Source organism: Jaculus jaculus, chromosome 1, assembly GCF_020740685.1.
Source record: "Jaculus jaculus isolate mJacJac1 chromosome 1, mJacJac1.mat.Y.cur, whole genome shotgun sequence".
NCBI classification, from domain to species: domain Eukaryota; kingdom Metazoa; phylum Chordata; class Mammalia; order Rodentia; family Dipodidae; genus Jaculus; species Jaculus jaculus.
Window position 1 is genome coordinate 294,672,468 of NC_059102.1, and position 21,194 is coordinate 294,693,661.

General features: G+C 41.9%; 1 protein-coding gene across 1 annotated transcript in view; it reads right to left on the reverse strand.

The window, feature by feature from the left end:
* Positions 1-490: 490 nt before the first annotated feature.
* Lamc1 (laminin subunit gamma 1) overlaps positions 491-21,194 on the reverse strand; it is a 140,940-nt gene continuing 120,236 nt past the window's right edge. The window contains exons 19-28 of the mRNA XM_004658724.2: positions 19,875-20,080; positions 17,868-17,947; positions 15,656-15,793; positions 14,313-14,457; positions 12,483-12,632; positions 11,871-11,985; positions 10,740-10,939; positions 9,020-9,178; positions 5,250-5,349; positions 491-3,471 (exon numbers count right to left, since the gene is read on the reverse strand). Coding sequence (XP_004658781.1) covers positions 3,215-3,471; positions 5,250-5,349; positions 9,020-9,178; positions 10,740-10,939; positions 11,871-11,985; positions 12,483-12,632; positions 14,313-14,457; positions 15,656-15,793; positions 17,868-17,947; positions 19,875-20,080 — 1,550 coding nt within the window. The 3' untranslated portion in view covers positions 491-3,214. The remainder of the gene's footprint in view (positions 3,472-5,249; positions 5,350-9,019; positions 9,179-10,739; positions 10,940-11,870; positions 11,986-12,482; positions 12,633-14,312; positions 14,458-15,655; positions 15,794-17,867; positions 17,948-19,874; positions 20,081-21,194) is intronic.

Below are 21,194 nucleotides of genomic sequence, written 5' to 3' on the forward strand. Positions count from 1 at the left end.
ACCTGGAGTTCACTATGTAGTTTCAGGGTGGCCTCAAACTCACAGCAATCCTCCTACCTCTGCCTTTCGAGTGCTGGGATTAAAGGCGTGCGCCACCATGTCCAGCTTTTTTGTTTGTTTTGTTGTTTTTGAGGTAGGGTCTCACTTTAGCTCAGGCTGACCTGGAATTCACTGTGTAGTCTCAGGGTGTCTTCGAACTCTGGGCAATCCTCCTACCTCTGCCTCCCAACGACTAGGATTAAAGGCATGTGCCACCATGCCCAGCTTATTTTTTATTTTTAAGGGCTAGAGATTTTTATAGCTCAGTGGAAGAACGCTTGCCTAATGTGGTGGAACCTAGCTTCAGTCCCCAGCACTTACCTGTAAACAAACAAGAAACATCACTGGATTGTTCAAGAAAAACAACTGCCTAAAGCTACTATGAGCAAGTTTCTATTCATTACCCCTTGTAAAACATGTCCCCAAGACCACACTCAGGCCACGCCAAATATAAAGGGTTACAAATATTCAGATTTTATTATAAATAAAATACTGTTTTTTTTTAAACATAAAAAAAATGCCAAGTGTTGCGCTTTATCAGCCACCCTGGAGAGCAGACCACAGAGATCAAGGCAAACAGCTGGGGTGAAGGCACATTTAAAAGGGCCACAGTCTGAATCAAAGGGCAAAATTCCAGGGGGAAAAGTAACAGAACAGATTCCCTGTGACACCCAGCATTCTGCAGCAGCCATCCTGCCACTTGTTACATAAAATACAGACAACTGGACTATACAATAAGATAATGGCTATACTGCAGGAGTGTAGATATGATATTGTCTGGTAAGTTTCACTTTAAAAATAAAATTCTGTTTTTAAAAATATACCACGTAGATGGAGAAGAAAAACCCAACAAACCCAAGCACAAGCCCTGCCGTGACCCGGGACTTGAAGTTAACCTGACCCCAGTGACCTCGGCAGGCTATTTGTAGCCCCTGTTCCTGCAACTGTGACCAGGATGTGTATCTAGATGGTGGCCACTTAGTAAGAGGAATCAGCTGGTCAGCACTGAGGCGAGAACCTGGCAAGGAAGAGCCACGACTCCTGCAAGGGAAGCAGCGGTCAGGGAGTAGTAGCAAGAGCGGAAGCTTCAGGGTGCCGAGCCAAGCTTTTGTGGTACCCTCTGTGCGCCCAGGGAGAGGGAAACAGGAAAGGGGAGCAGGAGCTGGGCTCTGGTCCTCTCTACCCCGCCACCTAGGCAAATGCCTTAAGGCACTCAGTCTTCATGCACTCACTCCTTACAAGCTGAGCATCCAGTGCAAGGAACTGTATGCCACAGAGAATGTTTCTAGAAAGCGTTGGAAGATCCGCGTCAGCAAGTTTTCCTAAGGCCAGCCTGGCCCTGTGCTCTCGGGCAAGTATGAAGGACAATGTCGCGTCACAGCCACAGCCTGGGCTGCCAGGCTATAGTGAAGAGGGCCGAGTTACCTCTTCAGTCTGGCTTCAGAGGAAAGCAGGGTGATATGAAGGTCAGAGAGTGGGGATGCTGCAAACACGAGGCAGTCAGAGCAAAGTTCTGGGGAACAGGCACAATCCAAAACTTCTAGCTGAAAGGGAAGGAGGTATATGGGTACACTGTGCGGGCTGGGTGAGAGAAAAAAAATGAGCAAAGTAGAGGACAGACAGTGCAGTGCCATTCTAGAAAGAGGACCAGGCATATTTACATAAATTCCTTACTCTATAATCATGATAAACAAAAAACCCCATTCACACAAAAATATAAATTTGAAATAATTAATAGCACCAGTGTGTCAGATAATAGTTTCTTTCCCCCTTTGCGCAAAGTACAAAATTGCATAGTGTTAAAGGCTATATGTGAATCTCATAGGCAAGTTGGTAGGAGGAAGGGGTGTGTGGCAGGGAAATGTCACTGTGGTCTTAAACGAAAACCACAGAGCTGAGGATCAAAGGTTGAGAAGCCCACTAGGGAACTCCACATAAGGTCCTTCCGTCTCCATGTCGAGGAAAGCCTTAAGAGTGGGTTGAATCACAAAGTGCAGGAACTAGATGGTGTTGGCAGCTGTGTGAAATACTGAGTGCAAGCATTTGCCACCAGGATCTGGCAAACAATAATGTATTTTGAGGAAGTTCCAGAAAAGAAAAAAAAAAAGGAAACATCAGAAGAAAACTGGAGCTAAGGGTCAAACTTTCATCTCTCTCCAGCAGAGGGGAAAAATGCACATAGGAGATCCTGACACTCCATGTCACATCTCAGCTTCATGCCTTTTCTAGAAGGCTGGGACAAGAAGGTCCATTTGTTGGTCAGGATCTTAGGGATCAACTGTTCTCTGACAGACATCTTAACACTACTTCTAAGACTAACATACTAATGAAGCGCTAAAAATGAGCTTTGAAAAATCTTTAGTGGTTATCCTATCCCTGTTTCTGCTGTATACAGCCCATCTGTAAGAAAGTCAAAAGATGTCTGCTGGTCTAGTGGTGAGTACAAGCTGCCCATTCAGACTTATCAGCTGCCTAAGGGTTTGGACAAAGTTTATCTTCCTAGATATAAGTACTGATAGAAAAGAACGTCAGCCTCTTTCAGCCACATGCTCCTGGGGCCTCAGAAGTTGCCGCATCCTTACTCAGGGACGGCTCGGCGTCCTACTCCACACAGCCAGCATGACTGATGGGTGGCTACTAACGTTTGAAACGACCAGTAAGTACCTCTCGTACAGGGTGTTACTTTCCTTTTGCTTGGAAGCTGGAGGGCAGAAGATGCAGATGCATTCTCCTTATCCACAGACTGGGTACATAGGCCATCTCAATGCTACCCATTGACCAGGAGCCAAACATTTCCTTCATAGAAACAACAGTGCTGAGACTGAGGAGGTTCTGCTGGTGTCGATGCCAGAGAGGGTCATATGATGTGTTTGGGCCACTGGAGGATGCCATGTCCTCCAGCAAACGAGGGAGGGAAAGCTCAGGTAAGGTGGCAAGAGAAGAGAGATTTTATTAGGTGAAACCCTTTGTTCCTGGTTCAGGATGTTTAATTTGCTTCTCTTTAACTCTGTGACTATTTTTTTTTTTTTTTTTTTTTTTTTTTTGGTTCAAAAGGACAGTGATGGAGAGCAGCAGAGAAGTGGGGGTCTGAAAAATGTAATCTTTGTGTCAAGGCACGCTGTGGCCTCACAAGTGCTCCCCTGTTAGGGGTTACTGCCTTCCAGCCCTTCTGTCACTAGGGCTTCTCAATGGACGGGGTGTTGAAGCAGCCGGACGGTAGAGTTTTCTTGATGTCCTCCAGGTTGTGAATGTCCTTCATGATTTCCTCAATATCTCGGTTATAGTCCATGATGGCAGCCTCCTGCTTCCTGGCTTCGTTTTCCAGGTCAGACACCTTCCTGTCGAGATCGCTGACCTTCATTTCATCTTTGGCTCGGTTTAGGGTACCTTCAATCTCGTTTAGCTTATTCAGGTCCACTGTGTCCAGCTGCCCTGGAGGGTTGGGAAGTGCACAGAATTGTCAGTCAGTCAGAACCGAAACGCTACTTCACAGGACTCCCCCTTGTCTTTTGATAAACTAATCCCGTGATGCAAAGGTGACCCCGACCTGAAGGGGTTGTGCTCAAGGGCATAAACAGTGCTGACCAAGCACAAACAGCACTCCAACCTAGCGGGGATAGGTCGGAGTATTACTGCTAGGCCAGCTTCTTTCTTTGGAGAAAGCGGTCATACCATCTGTTTTCTGAGAGCATAGCTACTATGTCTTGGACCTTAAGCTTCACATTTTGGTTCTGAAGGTCGTTTGGTAACATTTAATACCCTTTTAAGGTTTATGTGTATCTTACCAATCCGTGTGCCACACAACACAAAAAAATGTCCAAGCTACAAGCCTAAAGCCTCAGTTCTTAGATTTCAGACAAGATGAAGTGGATTTGGGGTTACTGCCTGTTTGTGGAGTTAAGACATAGCAGGACCTTTAACAATAAAAGTTGAAGTGCTGAAATAAGTTTCATTTCTTTTTTTTTTTTTTTTGGGGGGGGGGTTTCAAGGTAGGGTCTCACTCTGGCTCAGGCTGACCTGGAATTCGCTAAGCAGTCTCAGAGTGGCCTCGAACTCTCGGAGATCCTCCTACCTCTGCCTCCCGAGTACTGGGATTAAAGGTGTGCGCCACCACGCCTGGCTAAATTTCATTTCAAAAGTAGGGAGACAGAGATTCCCTTGAAAGAAGCTACTCTATAATAAATAAAAACAGGCACAAACTTCATGAATATTGCACTTGGTTAAATCCTGGTAAGATCAGTTCACCTCTGCAATTGTCACATGCTATGTACTAAGCCCACATTTGCATAACTTATAGCCAACAAGGCAAGAATTCAAAGCCCAGTCTAAAATTTAAAGTCTAGCTCTCCCTTTCCATAAAAAAATCTTCTCTTCTAGCTTATATTAATTGTGAATCCAACATGATTTATTATTCTTAATATCTGAGACAAATACCTCCCCCAAGGAAAAAAATCCACGAGATAAAAATACTCCAATCCTTAAAGATAAGCAAATTCAAATGCGATAACTCACTGCAAGCAGTCTTGCCTAGAGAATTAGCACCTCACAGGCCATCTGGTTATAGACGCCCATGTGTCCTACAATGAGGCCTGCTCCATACCACAGCAGACTAACAGGAGGATTCAATATGCTTCTATTTCCTTGGAAAATTAAGGTTTTTCTTTCTTTTGGTTTAAAAGTTTTCACCCCATCAAACTGTCCTTCAGTTGGCAAATGAAAAGATTTATAGGCAATGAAGTTATGGTCAGTGAAAATAATCTTTTATTCTACCATTCAATCTTTCTTTTTAAATGCCTTAAAGAGATTCTGTCAACAGGATGAAGGTTTAATTGCATCATGAACCTGGGCCATGGGTAAGCCCATTTAGCTGGCAGTACATCTTCAAAATAGTCAAGGCCTTAGATGTTCTATTCAGGGTAGGGTCCATGCAATGTGTACTAAAGTCCTTGTCCAATTACTATACTTAAAATTTGTAATTCAGTTTTCACTCTAGAGCTGACTAATACGTCAATATTGTAACAGCACAAGCTGTTCTATCACACAAGACACATACTGCATTTTAAAATAAGAGCTAAATGGGAAGCAAATTGTTTAAAGGATGATTTTAGAGGGATTCATGTATTAATCTAGTTCTGAGCTGATGATATCAGGTTCTAAGAACAGTAGAAAGGATTCAGAGCCCTGACTAAAACAGCTCTCTGGCTACTTACCTAGCTGCTCCAAGAGGACATTAATCTGGTTGAGGAGGCTGTTAACAGAGTTTTTGGCTTTTCTGGCATTGAGATTGGCTTCCTGAGCAGCCTGTGAAGCCTGCAGGGGAAAGGGTGAGCAACAGACATTCTCTGACTGTATGTTTCCACTTCTTTAAATATCCCCCCTCCCCAGTGAGCCAACAAACTTAATTATCAAATGTGTTCCCCTTTTCTAAGCCAAGAAGCTATAGTCTCTAACTAAAAGTCCTTGGGGTCTTATCTTCAAGTTAAGGGTGCTGCTATTTCACTGTGAAGCATAGTCATGCACGGTAGTCAGTATGCCTATGCTGTGTGTGTGTGTGTGTGTGTGTGTGTGTGTGTGTGTGTGCGCGCGTGCGCACAGCTCAGGAACAATCTCGTGTTGGTCCTCATTTTTCATCTTGAAGCAGCGTTTCTTGTTCATGGCTCCATTCACCAGGCTCACTGGCTATGAGCCTCCCACCTCATCATAGGAGCCGCATACACCTTCATGTGGGTTGTCACTCAGGTTGTCACATTTGCCCAGCAAGCGCTTTACCCACTGAGCTGTAGCTCAGCCCACACAACCCGTTTCTATTTTAGATAGGGTCTCCCATATCTCAGTATGGCCTCTAACTGGATATGACTGAGGGTACCCTTGAACTCTTGGTCCTCCTGGGATTAGAGGCCTTGTGTACATCACCACACCCAGCTTTGGTTTAATTGTTTGAAATGATTTTTCTATCTAGCCCAGATAAGGCTTGAAACAGAGATCGTCCTGCCTCTGCCATCTGAGTGCTAGGATCATGGGTGTGTGCTACCGTGCCCCACACCCTTCATTACCTACGTGGTCAGAAAATCAAAACCATCTCCTCTCACTTTCCCATTCAGGAATTCGTGGAGATATATACATGACAAGGTCAATCAAGCAGATACGTTTTTCATGTATACAAACTATATGTTAGAACTAAAATAAGAACATTAGGGATGTGATTATTAGGTATGTCTTATCCTTGGAAAATTTCTACAAACAAGTGAACCTTTTCTGTAAATTCCCTCTCAACCTACAATCACATAGCCACAACCTGTCCTTTCTCTTAACACAATGGACATTTGCGAAGTCAACGAAAGGTAAATATGTTTGGGAAAGTTCCGTGAGACCTGAACAAATAACGAGCATGAGTCACAGGAAATGGCAGTGGAAGAGGAAGCATCTAAACATCAGAAAACAGATGCTCTCACAAATAAATCTAGTCAAGATAAAAATGAGTGGCTTTGAGCTCCTACCATATAATTATTTTTCCTAGTTTTGGGGCTGAGACAAGTCAAACATTTGGGGAATCAAAACAAAGTGAAAAATTGAAAACAAAAAGAAAAAAAAAGTCTTTCACAAGTACATGATTAATCTTGGTTAGAATTGCAGCTGTTCCTACTAAGCCTGAACAGGCTTTCCTGCAAGTGCTCCGGGAGAGGGACACGATGCTGCTGTGGCCATTACAACCGACCTGACTTCATTTAACCCACGGCCTTCAGAGTTCCTCTTTTAGGAAAATCCCAAACTGTCACCCTTTTAATTGAAAACCATACGTGACAGACTCAGATAATACTGGCTGAATGCTGGACTTTCAAAATTGATATAAATATACATGTACAATGGGACAGTGTATGAGGGGGTGGTTTGTTTCCTACGAGTTATAACAAAAATTAACAAAAGATGGATTTTCTTTCTATCCTTTTAGCTTAATCCATATCCTTTGTTTTTTGGAACTCATGAAGAATATGTACTTTATTTTCTCAACATAATATTTCTATCAAAACTGAAGCCTACAGGCTCTTGGCACATCAGAGGAATATTTATTTTTATTTCATTTGAATTTCCACTTGAGTTCCCATCTATTACGACAATCTAAAAAGTTTATACTATTAGGTGTTTGCAGGTTGCAGTCACAGGACATGAAGAGATCATGCTAGAACTGGGATGGAAGTCAGCTCTCTGCTCTCTAGCCCTCATAGTGCTGGGAAATGCTATGTGAGTTACTGGGGGATCCTACAAGCTACAAAATCAAGCAGCCTGGCAAGATGTACATATCTGTGCAGCACTGGTACACAGGCTACAAGGGCAATTAACTGGACATGAGACCCATTCAGTGGGAGGGAATTCATACCTGGTACTGGGAACCAAATGAGAAGCCTATGGCTTGCAAAGTCAAAGACCCTAGAGGGAAGCTCTCACTGTCCTTTGCCTCAAAGGAAAGAATATGCCCATAAAAAGTCTTATAAATGTCTATGCTTATTCTCTTTTGATCCATGCTGCTCTCATTCTTGGTTAAAGGATCTTCTTCTTTAGATGGCAGCAAATACCAGGGAAACCTAAGACCAATCAATAGGTTATGAACAGAAAGCCAACTGCCTAGCACAAGCCAAGCCATATCGACCACAGCTGCCATGGCCCAGTAAACATCACAAAGAAGCAGTGGGTTAATTATGAGTGCTGCACTTACTCCTGGCTTGAAAATCTCCTCCAGGGAGATGGTGGCAGACACTGAGAAGACTTAAAACTAATCAAAGCAGAAAATCAGAAGCTGCTGAGAACTCAACACCAAAGTAGACTTATAACATGCCCTCCAAGGCACAGGGCACATTGCAGAAAGATTATAAGAGCCACAGGATGTCAGAGAGTATCCTGAGGCATTGTCCTCCCACATGAATACTGACAACCCCTCTGAGGACGGCCCTCAGCAGAATAGTGGTGGGAGAGGGAACATAATAATATAAAATGATGGAAAATGCAATATGCTAAAAATATGCACTATGTTAAAAATTAGCTAATTAGAAAAATTAGGTGTTTGTATACTTAATATTTGCACAGGGGCGCATCAAGGTATTATTTCCCTAGGCCTTGTGTTTCTGCCCAATGATACACAGTGAAAAGCTCCCCTTTTATATTAGTTCCTGTATATCAAACCTGTGACTGCTACGGGGAACTAGAAAGAATATTGTCATTATCCCTCCATTAAGTTCTTTTTAATGCATAGAACAGAAAAATAGACTCTAGTTCTTCCTTGTACTACTATATAATCACACATCAATCTTATAAGTGGTGTGATTATAGTCACAGGACATAAAATCTTAAACCAGGTGTAAGGGTAGCATGCTTTGGTGGAGTGATAGAGAACACTACCTTCAAATTTTTTTTATAAACATGAAACTGGGGCTGGGGAAAATGGCTTAGCAGTTAAAGGCACTTGCTTGCAAAGACTGCTGGCCAGGGTTTAATTCCCCAGTATCCCCACAAAGCCAGATACACAAAGTGATGCAAGCAGTTCGAGTTCATTTACAGCAGCAAGAAGCCCTTGGCATGCCTATTCTAATAAATAAATAAATAAATAGTTTTAAACATCTGAAATTGGCCTTCACCGCTAGGAAGTAGAACTAGAAAAGAAATTTGCTTTTCATTGTATTTTCTCTATTCCTTTTCAATTTTATGCCAATGGATTATCCATTCAAAACACAAATACACTATCTGTATCTAAAGCCTCAAAGGTGAAAGGGAACAACATTCTTCTTTTAATGGAGAACAGAACAGGGATGTGACTATTGTGCCATAGCCATACAGGGCAGAAAATTCAGATTCTTTATTTTCTATGTAAGCTACAAACCCAATTTCTGTCAAGAAAACAAAGAAAAACACAAGGTCATATGAAAAAGACTCTTTTCAACAGACTGGGGTCTTTACCATGACCCATGAGCCAGTGCAAGCCTTCTCTTACCATCCCCGCCATCATCATGTCCTGGTCGGCATCATTTTGTTTTCTTTTCAGCTCACTTTCTGCTTCCTCCAGCTGCCTCAGCATGCTGTTCACCTCATTATCCAGACCTGTAACTTCTGCGAAAGTCCTTTCAGCATCTGCTTTGGTGCTGGTAGCATTCTAGGCACACACAAAAATAATAATAATAATAACCAAGTCATTAAAGTTGTTAATAAAAAAAAATCAAAACAAAACTTTCCCTTTTTTTTAGGGCTGGAGAGATAGCTTTGCGGCTAAGGCGCTTGCCTGTAAAGCCTAAGAACCCAGGTTCAATTACTAGTACCCACACAAGCCAGATACACAAGGTGACGCATATGTCTGGAGTTTGTTTTCAGTAGCTGATGGTCCTGATGTGTCCATCCATTCTCTATCTGCCTCTTCCTTCCTCTATCTCCCATAAATAAATAAATAAATCTTTAAAAAACTTTCCTTTTTCTCAAATATATTTGTAATCCTTTTATAATTTGTAAAAATGGGTCAAAATAACATCTAGAAAAAATCATACATTGATTTGTAGTATCTCATGACTTATAACATCATTTACTTGGGTTCTAATTTTTAAAATATTACCTAATATAACAGTATTTTACATATTATAAGCATTTGCATTTTCTTATCTTTACAACTATTTTTTAAAAAATATTTGAGAAAGGAAGAGGGAGAAAGGAGGCAAGAGAGAGTTAGAGAGAGAGAAAGAGAGGGCACGCCAGGGCCTCCACCCACTGTAAACGAACTCCAGATGCATGAGCCACCTTGTGCATCTGGCGTACATGGGTCCTGGGGAATTAAATCTGGGTTCTGTGGCTTTGCAGGCAAGTGCCTTAACCACTAAGCCATCTCTCCAACCCTGTGTTTTCCCTTTAGTCTTTGGAATGTCTTACTCTACCACTGGCATTTGTAGCTGAGGTCACACGGACAACTTGTGTGCATTTCCACCATATTTCATTGACTAGCCTTTCACCTGGATGCATTTCAAAGTCAAAGCTAGCCTGGTCATTTCTGGAGGGTCACCATGTTGTACAACAAGAGCACCTCCTGAAACAGGAGCATTTTACAAACTGTAACTCATCCAAAAGCCAACTCTTTTAAAGAAACTAAACTTTTCTATGATTCTCAGCCACCTAATTAAAAAATAATCACCAATGTCTCTTGAAAATAAAACAGACTAACCTTTAAGGAGGAAGAGAGAGTAGTTCGGGGATACAATATATATAAATGTATGAAATGTCAAAAATGGAAAAGATAACTAAATAGTCAATAAATGAAAAAAATTACTCTCTAAGATGAGTGTAAAAACCCCTGCAGCAGCAGTGACAGGAAGTCTACACAGTAGGTCAATATGCTCATGAGAGGTTTGCAAGTTGTGTGAACACAGTGCTCTTCACAGGACTGAAAACTGTCACTTGTCCAGGTTCAGAAAGTGTCTGCTTTTTGTGGGTAGAGGCTCTGAAGCACTCTGAAGCCACTGCCCTCCTGACAATTCAAACATCACATTAAGATAGACATTGTACAGTCCTTAGGCTAATTCTCAGTCACTGCATACTTTAATATGTATGTAAAAAAAAGACAAGGATGGCTCAAGACAGTGTCACTGGAGCTGAGGAAAAACTGAGAGGCCTTGGGGGTTTAGAGCGTGACAGGAAAACCATGAAGGCAAGGACTGTTTTGAGAAAGTGCTCACCTTCTGGACAGCACTGGCGATCCTCTCGGCCTCGTGGGCCTTGTTCTTGGCCTCTGTGGCATCGGCGGCTGCGTTGCCAAGAGCCAGCTGCGCCTCCCGGGTCTTTTCATTGGCTTCAGCTATGGTGTGGCTGATGGCGGGGATCCTCCTTAGCGCTTCCTCTGCAGCTGTCTTGTTGTCATTCACACGTCTATCAAAATCTAGAAGGAGTTTAAAGTATGTGTTTGAACTGAACTGCCAACTAGCCAAAGGGGTATTTTTTCATAAAACTGACTGTCTTATGCATAATAAAATAAGTGTAAAAGAGAATGCAAACCAGCATGAGCTTCAAGCTTGGAAGAGCAAAGCACACACATCGTGACACACAAGATTTCCCAGGAGCTATCACTCAAATGCACATGTTCCTGGAAAGAGAAGTTTCTGTGCAGGGCACTGAGTGCGTGGTCACTACCAGTACTGAGCGCCACTGCTTCTTTAGTGTCCACTGGGTGTCCAGCACTGGGTTTAAGGCTTGATGCAGACACTGAACCATTTTTATAAATGGGAAAAACTGATGAGTAAAGAGGCTAACTTGTGGGGCAGGGATTCAAACCCAGACCTGTGGAAATCGAGCACATACTTTCAGCTAGTATCCTATAAACTCTTCACTTATAGAACCTATTGCTATTTTTATCAGAGGTGAATCAGAGCTTCTCAGTGAACTGGGCACATTTCTATCTAGGGTGAAGAAAGAAAAAGCAAAGAATTAGATGTCAGTAGCAGAGAAACAGAAGACAACCTCCATTTGCCTGCACTAGTCAACTATGTAGGCAGGTCCTGGGACAGAAGTAAAATGCGAGAATCTCCCACTCCACCTTTTCTTGATTTTCCAAGTGAAGAATGCAGAGGTAAAAGATATGAACAGTCAGATTTGAGTTTATGAAACCTCTGCATAAAAAATTAGGGTGTTATGGATGAACTGAGTGTGGTTCAAAGGTCATGGTTAACTATTAAATCAAGGAAAAGTGTATGGGATTTTTTTTTAAGCACTATAATGGTCAGAGAACATCAAGCTAAAAACAAAAAGGAAAACACGGGAAACCGCCCTGGTGAAGGCAGCTCACACTCTGGTGCTGCTGACGCTCCTCGTACCTTTCAGGTTGTTGAGGATATCGTTAGCTTCTTGTAAAGTATTGCGCCCCTTCTTAGCAGCGTCTTCAGCAAGAGCCTTTGCAGCATCAGCTCGGGCTAGGAGTTGGTCAGCAGTCTGCAAAGGCATGGCACGTCAGAGGACAACCCCTCCAAGGTCAACCCTTCCCTCTCTCAACAGATAAGGGGCCTCAGAGCTACAACTCTGAGGCATGTGATGCCGGTCCCTGGCATCAGATGAAGGCCCTCAAGGAGAACACTAGGTTTTGCTGCCTCTGCAACTGTGGCGACACTCGAAACATGGGTTGCTGAAACACACTCTTCAAGAAATGAAGCCAGGGCTGGAGAGATGGCTTAGCGGTTACACGCTTGCCTGTGAAGCCTAAGGACCCCGGTTCAAGGCTCGATTCCCCAGGACCCACGTTAGCTAGATGCACAAGGGGCACACGCATCTGGAGTTTGTTTGCAGAGGCTAGATGACCCGGCGTGCCCATTCTCTCTCTTTCTCTCTCTCTGCCTCTTCCTCTCTCTGGCTGTTGCTATCAAATAAATAAATAAAAACAAAAAAATTTTAAAAAAAAAGAAGAAATGAAGCCATCCACATATCAAATCTACCTGCTGTTCAGCTATTCCTTTCTCCAGAAGGTTCTTGACTTCATGTTCCTTCCCTCTCATGTCTTCTCTGAGGTCTTCATAATCCTTCAACTTCTGGTCAATGAGACGGTCCAGATCTGCAGCTTCCTTCTTGATTTTATTCGCTTCATTCTGTGAAAAAATGCATAAGGCTATTACATTTCAAATGAAGCAAAATGAAGGGAAAAGTAGTTTAAGAACTTGGTGAATTTAGTGCTCAATTAATAGTTTTAAAGGAGAGCACAGGTCAAGACGTTTTCCTTTACTGCGTGAGTGTGCGTGTGCGCACGTACACACGGGTGTGAGGAAGCAAGAGCAGGTGTCGGTGTCCCTTGATCATCTTTGTCGTCGTTTCCAGAACCTGAAGCTTCCATTCTTGTTCAGGCTGAGCAACGAACCCCAGGGACTCTCCAGTCTCTGCTCTGGACAGGACGGAGGCTACAGGTGTGTGGCCATGCCCAGCTATTTACGTGAGTGCTGGGGATGTGAACTCAGGGTGAATCAGGCCCTCGTGCTTGCACAGTATGCATTCTTAACAACCGAACCATCACCTCTGCAGCCTAAAGACTTAAAAAAAATTCCTGACAATTTTCATACATGTAGGTAATATATTTTGATAATAAGCTCCCTTTTAAAAACTGAAGTGTATTTTAGTGAATATCTCAGCATCTGTCTGAAGTCTGAGGAGTTCTGGACAATCTACCTAGCCCATACCTCATTTAAGATACAGACTATTCCCATCACCACAAGCAATTCCCTTGTATCCCTTTCAAATAACTTTCTTTTTAAAAAAAAAATATTATTTGGGAGAGAGACAGGCAGAGAGACAGTGAGAGAGAAAATGAGAGAATGGGAGCACCAGGGCCTCTAGCCACTGCAAATGAACTCCAGACACATGTGTCACCATGTGCATCTTGCTTTCGTGGGTTCTGAGGAATTGAACCTGGGTTCTTGGGCTTCATAGGCAAGTGTCTAACCACTAAGCCCTCTCTACAGCCCTCAAGTAACTGCCCACCCCATCTCTTCCTCCCTGAAGCTGCCACTGTTCTGATGACTGCCATCATGGGTCACATTTCATATATGTGGAGTCAGACCATCTGTAGGTCTCTGAAAAGACCTAAACCTTTACAATATCAAGTTCACATGTCAGATATAGAAAGTGAAACAGTAAATTGAAGTTAAATGTAAAAAAATACATTTATACAGAGCTCTTTGTGAGGACCGTGGTTAGACTATAGCTACAAAATAGAATACTATGAATTCCTAAATGTTCTATCTGCCCTAGAGCATCTTGACATAGTTATTTCAAATTCTCTCTCTTCATGCTCCTTAAGTCTCCACTAGACAGTGCATAGGAGGAAGAGGTCTACTGTACTATGCTTTAAGTAATTCAAATATAAATTATATAAAGACATAGGAGTGATTAGTCATAACTAAAATAATCTTTTTAAAAATTTAATATATAACTCACACAATTCTTTATCTTGGTAATTCTATTTGTGGAATTAAAACAGAACTCAGAAAGCCAGGCGTGGTGGCACACGCCTTTAATCCCAGCACTTGGGAGGCAGAGGTAGGAGGATTGCCATGAGTTCGAGGCCACCCTGAGACTACATAGTAAGTTCCAGGTCAGCCTGACCTACAGTGAGACCCTACCTCGAAAACCAAAAAAAAAAAACAACAGAACTCAGCATTACCAGTGAGTCAGCTGGAGGAATGAGGAGGGAGATGTGATGCAATCAGAATGGTTCTTTCCCAGACTCAAGCGATGGGTGCTAGGATGGAACAACGATGACCACTGTGCACACATACCTCTAATGCTTCTGAGTCCACGGGGGTCAGCTGAGCCACACTAGCATAGATCTCTACAGCTTTGTCACCTGCCCTCTTGGCTTCGTCATGGACTCGGGCAGCCTGCTTCTCCAGATCCTGGGAGATGTTCTTGGCTTGTTCATACCTAAGGAGCAAATGATGTGATTCCATAAAAACAGCTGCTTTCAGCATCTGAGTGTTAACCAGACTTGCTCTAGGTTCGTTCACTGTGACAACATTCCCAAAACCTCAAAGGAAATATGCTAGATCAAACGCTCTCCTTGTTTATAGCGACATCTAGCCATTTTGTATTTCACCTCTTCACTTCTAGTTAGTTTACCATATATCAGAGGGCATTCCACATCCGAAACTCCGTCTATAACTTTCTGAGCTTATCATAATGCTGCAAGAGGAAAATTCCACCTGATTTTATTTGATAGGTTACCATCAAAGTGCAGGTACTACCAACACTATAAAATTTCAGGTTACATGCGCATGAACATAAATGAATTTTGTGTTTGGGTCTCATCCATAAGATATTTATATATGTGCAAGAATTTAAAAATCTGAAGAAATTAAAAATCCCAAACAATTCAGATTAGGGATATTCTACTTATACCTTCTTATTTTAGACTTTATTTTATTTATTATTTTGAAAGATAGAAAAAAAAAAGAGGGGGAGAGGGACACAAAGAGAGAAAGTGGGCATGCCAAAGCCTTCAGCACTGTGAATGAACTCCAGACATGTGTGCCCCCCTTGTGCATGTGTAACATTGCATGCTTGCATCACTATGTGTCTGGCTTACACAGGACCCGGAAATTTGAACATGAGTTCTTAGGCTTTGCTGGCAAGTGCTTTAACTGCTAAGCCATCTCTCCAGCCATATTTCAGACTTTTTTTCTGTTTTTTTAGTTTTTCGAGGTAGGGTCTCACTGTAGTTCAGGCTGACCTAGAATTCACTATAGTCTCAGGATGGCCTCAAACTCATGGCGATCCTCCTACCTCTGCCTCCCAAGTGCTGGGATTAAAGGCGTGTGCCACCACGCCCAGCTATTTCAGAACTTTTTAAAGATTGGTAGCTCAAATATCTTTTCTTTACTTACTCTACCCTAGCACTTACTCTGTTCTTTATTTATATATATAGAATTTTAAGTGTTATGGCTAGACTTGTGATCATTTTCTCCAGTTACTGTAATCAGAGCAAAGAAAATCTCTGTGGCTCCACAATCCCCAGTCTCACTGCATGAACGCACATCCTGAATCCAGAGCACCTAATTCATTGAACTGGTGCTACTTACAAGAGCATCGGAACAACTATAGGCTACTTTGCAATTATACTTACTTCCTATTAAGCTCTTCAATCTCAAGTGCTGTTTGATTTTCTCCTGCCAGCGTCCTCAACAGGAGATTATATGCCTCAGCTGACGTATCATTGGCTGTCTTTGCCACACGTACAATATCATCAGCTTCTTGTTTATGACTGTACAAGTAGGAGGAAAAATCAACCATGAAACAGACCACCCAACAGGAAATAAAGTAAAATTTAAGCCAATGTTTACCTTATTATATACTACTATAGACAGAGATCTACAGATAAGAGGAAATCCCACTTGGAATTTCACAATCATTTCAGTAAGACTAAGTTTACAAATACCATTCTATAAGATTGAGAAAAGGGTAGTTTCCAAGAAAATTACTGATATAAACCTTGTTAGGAACAAATGTTTATTTTAGTTAGAAAAAATGTTTTTAGCCATGTGTGGTAGCTCATGCTGTAATCGCAGGAGCAGCTCTTAGGTAGCTAAGGCAGGAAGAACAGGAGTTCAAAGCCAGCCTGAGCTACAGACTGAGACCTTGTCTCAGAAAATTGAAAAAAAAAAAAAACAAAAAACAGAACAAGCAAAGAAAAAAATACTTTTAAATATAATCATTGAAGAGTAGTTTATAAATAAAACTGTGTATGCTAACAAGAAATCATGTATCTGGTCCTTAGCATAAATCTAGGCCCATTTTCCACTACTAACAATCCACTAGTCTACACAGTTTCCACAGAGCCTTAAAGCAGCTTGATGATTCAGACTGTTCTTTTTTTAATTTTTTATTTCTTTATTAGAGAAAGAGAGGGATGGAGGGAGGGAAGAAGAGAGAGAGAAAAAATGGGTTCTTTAGGACTTCTAGCCACTGCACATGAACTCCAGATGCATGTACCACCATGTGTGCATCTGGCTTATGTGGGACCTGGAGAATCAAACCTGGGTCCTTTGACTTTGCAAGCAAATGCTTTAACCACTAAGTCATCTCTCCAGCCCCCAGACTGTTCTTATGCAACCTAATTATTGGCAGGGAAAGCAACTCAAGACCAAATGTCAATAAATATGTCAACAGAGACTTGAGCCAAATAATGTACCTTAGCTGACTAAAACTGCTAAAGGGTTTTCCACTTCTAAAATTTCAAGTAAGTCATCATTTGCAGTATGTGAGCACTCTTTTTGTCATGACAAATTCAAAATTCTTGCATGAAGCCCACTAGAATTAATTTATCCCTAAGACCTAGTTTTCTTGGGAGAGTTCTGTTTCCCAAGTAAGCAGCTCCAGCTTTGAAGCCATGAATGAATGTTCCATGCAGCAGAATAATTGCACCACTCCACAGCACACAGAAGAGAAAGACAGCGCATGCTGAAGCAAGAAGCTGATGTCACTGCTTTGGCTTCGGTGGCTAAAATGTCAGCCTCAGGTATGTTATGTACCCCACACCCATGAGCTCCGTAAAGCATTCAGAAACCTTTGTTGAACATCTATGATGTGGCAGACACTAGGGCTTCAGCAGTGAGCCCAATATACAAAAATGCCTGCCATTATAGAGCCCATAATCTAGCAATTTTATTCTTTAAAATCTTTTAAAATGTGATGACTTCTGCAATTTAAAGCCCTCTAAAGACATTATCTTATAATTAATTTAAACATACTGAAAAATCAGGAATAAAATCGTCAGTCTGACTTATTTTCAAATGTGTAATAGGTTAGTAAACGTTTTCTACTGAGATTTAAAAAACAAACATTTTTTCCGGGCGTGGTGGCGCACGCCTTTAATCCCAGCATTCGGGAGGCAGAGGTAGGATCACTGTGAGTTCAAGGCCACCCTGAGAATACAGAGTAAATTCCAGGTCAGCCTGGACCAGAGTGAGACCCTACCTTGAAAACCCATAAAAGGGGGGAAAAAAAAGAATAACAAACATTTTCATTGAAAAACTAAAATAGAAATTTTAAATCAATAATCAAAGTCCATTATCTTCATAGAAATCTTAAAACTTTAAGGCTTTGACATGAAAAATATAAAAATACTATGATTTTCTGTGAAAGTATAATTTTGCTCCAAACCACTTGAGGCTAAAACTGAAAGTGAAGATGGCAATTTTAAGGTAAAAGGAAGAGAGTACCCAGAGCTGATACACTTCAGAAAGGAAAGAACTTTGTAATGACAAGTGTCCATGAGATGAACGCAACACGCACATGGGCGCGCCACGCCTCAGCCATGACGCCGGGCTGCAGCTTACCGTTCGGCCAGCTTCCGGGCCTCTTCCGCCAGAAGAGTCATGTTGTTTGGTTCTCCTGTAAACTCAGGCTGCGTGATTGACTGAAGAGGAAATAAAGCATTTATTCTCAGATGACTGCACTATTTACATTTCATAAAGCAAGTGTTAAAACTAATGATTTTAGTGTTAGAAAGCAAAAAGAAGGCTTCTTCTTTTCAGAGAGCTTTACTTCCAACCAACACTTTTTTATTTTTTCAGAGTTCATTTTGCCACATTTTATTTTACAACAGGGATATCACAAAAGAGCACTGGTCCCAGGAGGGGTATTTCAGTGACTTGGAGCCACAAGCGACCTTCAAGTTCTTCTTTTCTTTATTTAAGCAACTTTTTTAAATTAGATATGGACATATTTTGTATGTAACAGCACATGTTGGTAACATCTTTTCCTTCCTCCCTGCTCCTTTTCCCTGTTGAGGATGCAGGTCAACACCATGGGGATTATGGGTCATGCATTGTGTATGTGGGGGGGGAGTGATTGCAAATTATCTCTATTTTCGGCAAAGGATCAAGGTAGTTTCAACTGCTGAGTGCTATAGAACAAACAGTGAGAGAAATAACCAGACATCTGTTGGCTTTTATCCAGGCCCTACTGTTTTCTGACCACAGCAACAGGCTCAATGTGAAATGTCCCCCACAGACTGATGTGTTTGAACACCTGGTCCCCGGCTGGCGGCTCTGTTTTGGGAAGCTGTGTAACCTTTAGGAGGTGGGTCCCTGAGGGAAGGGGAGCTGGGAGAGGTACGCTGGCCCTGCTTCCATCCTCTTCATGTTTTCCTGGTCCAGCTGCCACATGAGAAGCCACAACACACTTCCATGGCCACCAGCCAGCTGTCCTAGCACCATGTTTCCCACCATAATCAACTGCACCCTTTAAAACTGAGTGCTGAATTCTCAAAGGAAGAAATACGAATGGCATATAAGCATCTAAAAAAAAGTTCTACGTCACTAGTCATCAGGGAAATGCAGATTAAAACTACATTGAGATTCCATCTCACTCCTGTCAGATTGGCCACCATCATGAAAACAAATGATCATAAATGTTGGCGGGGATGTGGAAAAAGAGGAACCCTTCTACACTGCTGGTGGGAATGCAATCTGGTCCAGCCATTGTGGAAATCAGTGTGGAGGTTCCTAAAATAGCTAAAGATTGATCTACCATATGACCCAGCTATAGCACTCCTAGGCATATATCCGAAGGACTCATCTCATTTCCTTAGAAGTACGTGCTCAACCATGTTTATTGCTGCTCAATTTATAATAGCTGGGAAATGGAACCAGCCTAGATGTCCCTCAACTGATGAGTGGATAATGAAGATGTGGCACATTTATACAATGGAGTTCTACTCAGCGCTAAAGAAAAATGAAGTTAAGAAATCTGCAGAAAAATGGATGGACCTGGAAAGGATTATACTAAGTGAGGTAACCCAGGCCCAGAAAGCCAAGCGCCACATGTTCTCTCTCATATGTGGATCCTAGCTACAGATGATTAGGCTTCTGTGTGAGAATGAAAATACTTAGTAGCAGAGGCCAGTAAGGTAAAAAGGCGACATAAAGGGAAGAGAAAGGAAGGGAGGAGGGTACTTAATAGGTTGATATTGTATATATGTAAGTACAATGATTGTGATGGGGAGGTAATATGATGGAGAATGGAATTTCAAAGGGGAAAGTGTGTGTGTGGGGGGGAATTACCATGGGATATTTTTTTATAATCATGGAAAATGCTAATAAAAATAAAAAAATAACTGGGTGCTGAACAACCCCCTCCCCTCTTAAATTGTTTCTCTTTGTCACAGATAAGTGAAAGTAAGTACCACAACAGCTCTGAGCACCTTGGCTTTCCCCTCCACAGAGCAAGGAGGGAGGAGCTCAAGAAGCCCACCACTGCCACCAGCAGACACGCTGCAAATCATCCAAGGGCGCGAGGACCCGCACAACTGGACCTCATTCCTGACCTGCCCAGCCACTCACCACATTGGCAGCAGCGATTTTTGCTTTCTCGAGCTCTCTGGCGGCAATCTCAATCAGCTGCTCTGTGCTCTCCACTCGGGAACGTGCTTGTTCGGCCAAGTTCCCCGTCTCTTCAATGGTATTCCGGATATTCTGCAATCGGCTAATTTGGCTATGCAGAGTGTTATTCACTCTCTGAAGGCGATCTAACAAATTCTGGTCTACATCTGAAAAGAGTATTACAGAAGAAAGTTTATAAATTATCTGAAGGGATATAACATCTTGCATGAAATCTGAGGCACCACTTCCAAATGTGTCATCTCTAACCTGCTTTTCCTAAGTCCACCAGCAAAGCTTACATCCCTGTCATGCCCCACTGTCTCTTCACTGCTACAAGCCTCACTGTTTTCCAAGAGCGTGCCTCTCAGGTCCTTTTCCTACTCACCATAATATCCAAAGTCCTAAGAGTAGTAGCAGAGGAAGACAACCCAGAGAAGTTTGATGAAGAAAGGTAAGATTGATTTTGATACAATAGCAAACAGAAGATTAAGTCACGAATACACAATGTGAGAATGCTGCCAGATCTGAAAGCTGAACATATTTCAAAACTTAAAAAACCATGTTTAAAACACATGCAAAAATATAGCAATTTCAAGTCCTTTTGTGTTTTAAACCCAGTGGCCTCTTAACTGCTATGTCCCTCTAACCCACTGTTGCCCCAGCACATGCATGTAATTTTCAAACTGATCTCTACTTGTTCTTTATGAACTATGCCCATTCATCTTGAAACTTCACTCACACCTGGGTCCTAATAAACCAAATGATAACTATAACCCGGTGCAAATAGAAAGCTTGCCAGAATTAGATTCTCACATCATGAGCTTTTATTAATATACAAAAACATTAAGTTCTATTCAAAACTGACCAGTTCTTGAAGCAGAAAGGAGAACCTGGAAATAAACCCACACATATGCAGCCAACTGGTTTTCAAAAGAGTTGCTAAAAACACATTTCCGCCAAGGATACTCACTTCAATAAACAGTACTGGGAAAATTGAACATCCATACATAGAAAAATTAAACTAGACTTTTGAACTCTGACCACCTACAAAAATCAACTCAAATGTATGAAATGCTGACGTACATGGCCTAAAACTTTATAGGGGTGTTGGACTGGGCAAAATTTGATGGACAAGATCCCAAAGCACAGAAAACAACAGCAAACAGACAAATAACATCAAGCTAAAAAACTTTTGCTCAGCAAAGGAAACAATCAAGAGAGTGTAGAACAACCTGTAGGATTGGGATAAAACAGGTACAAATTATACATTTAACAAGGGGT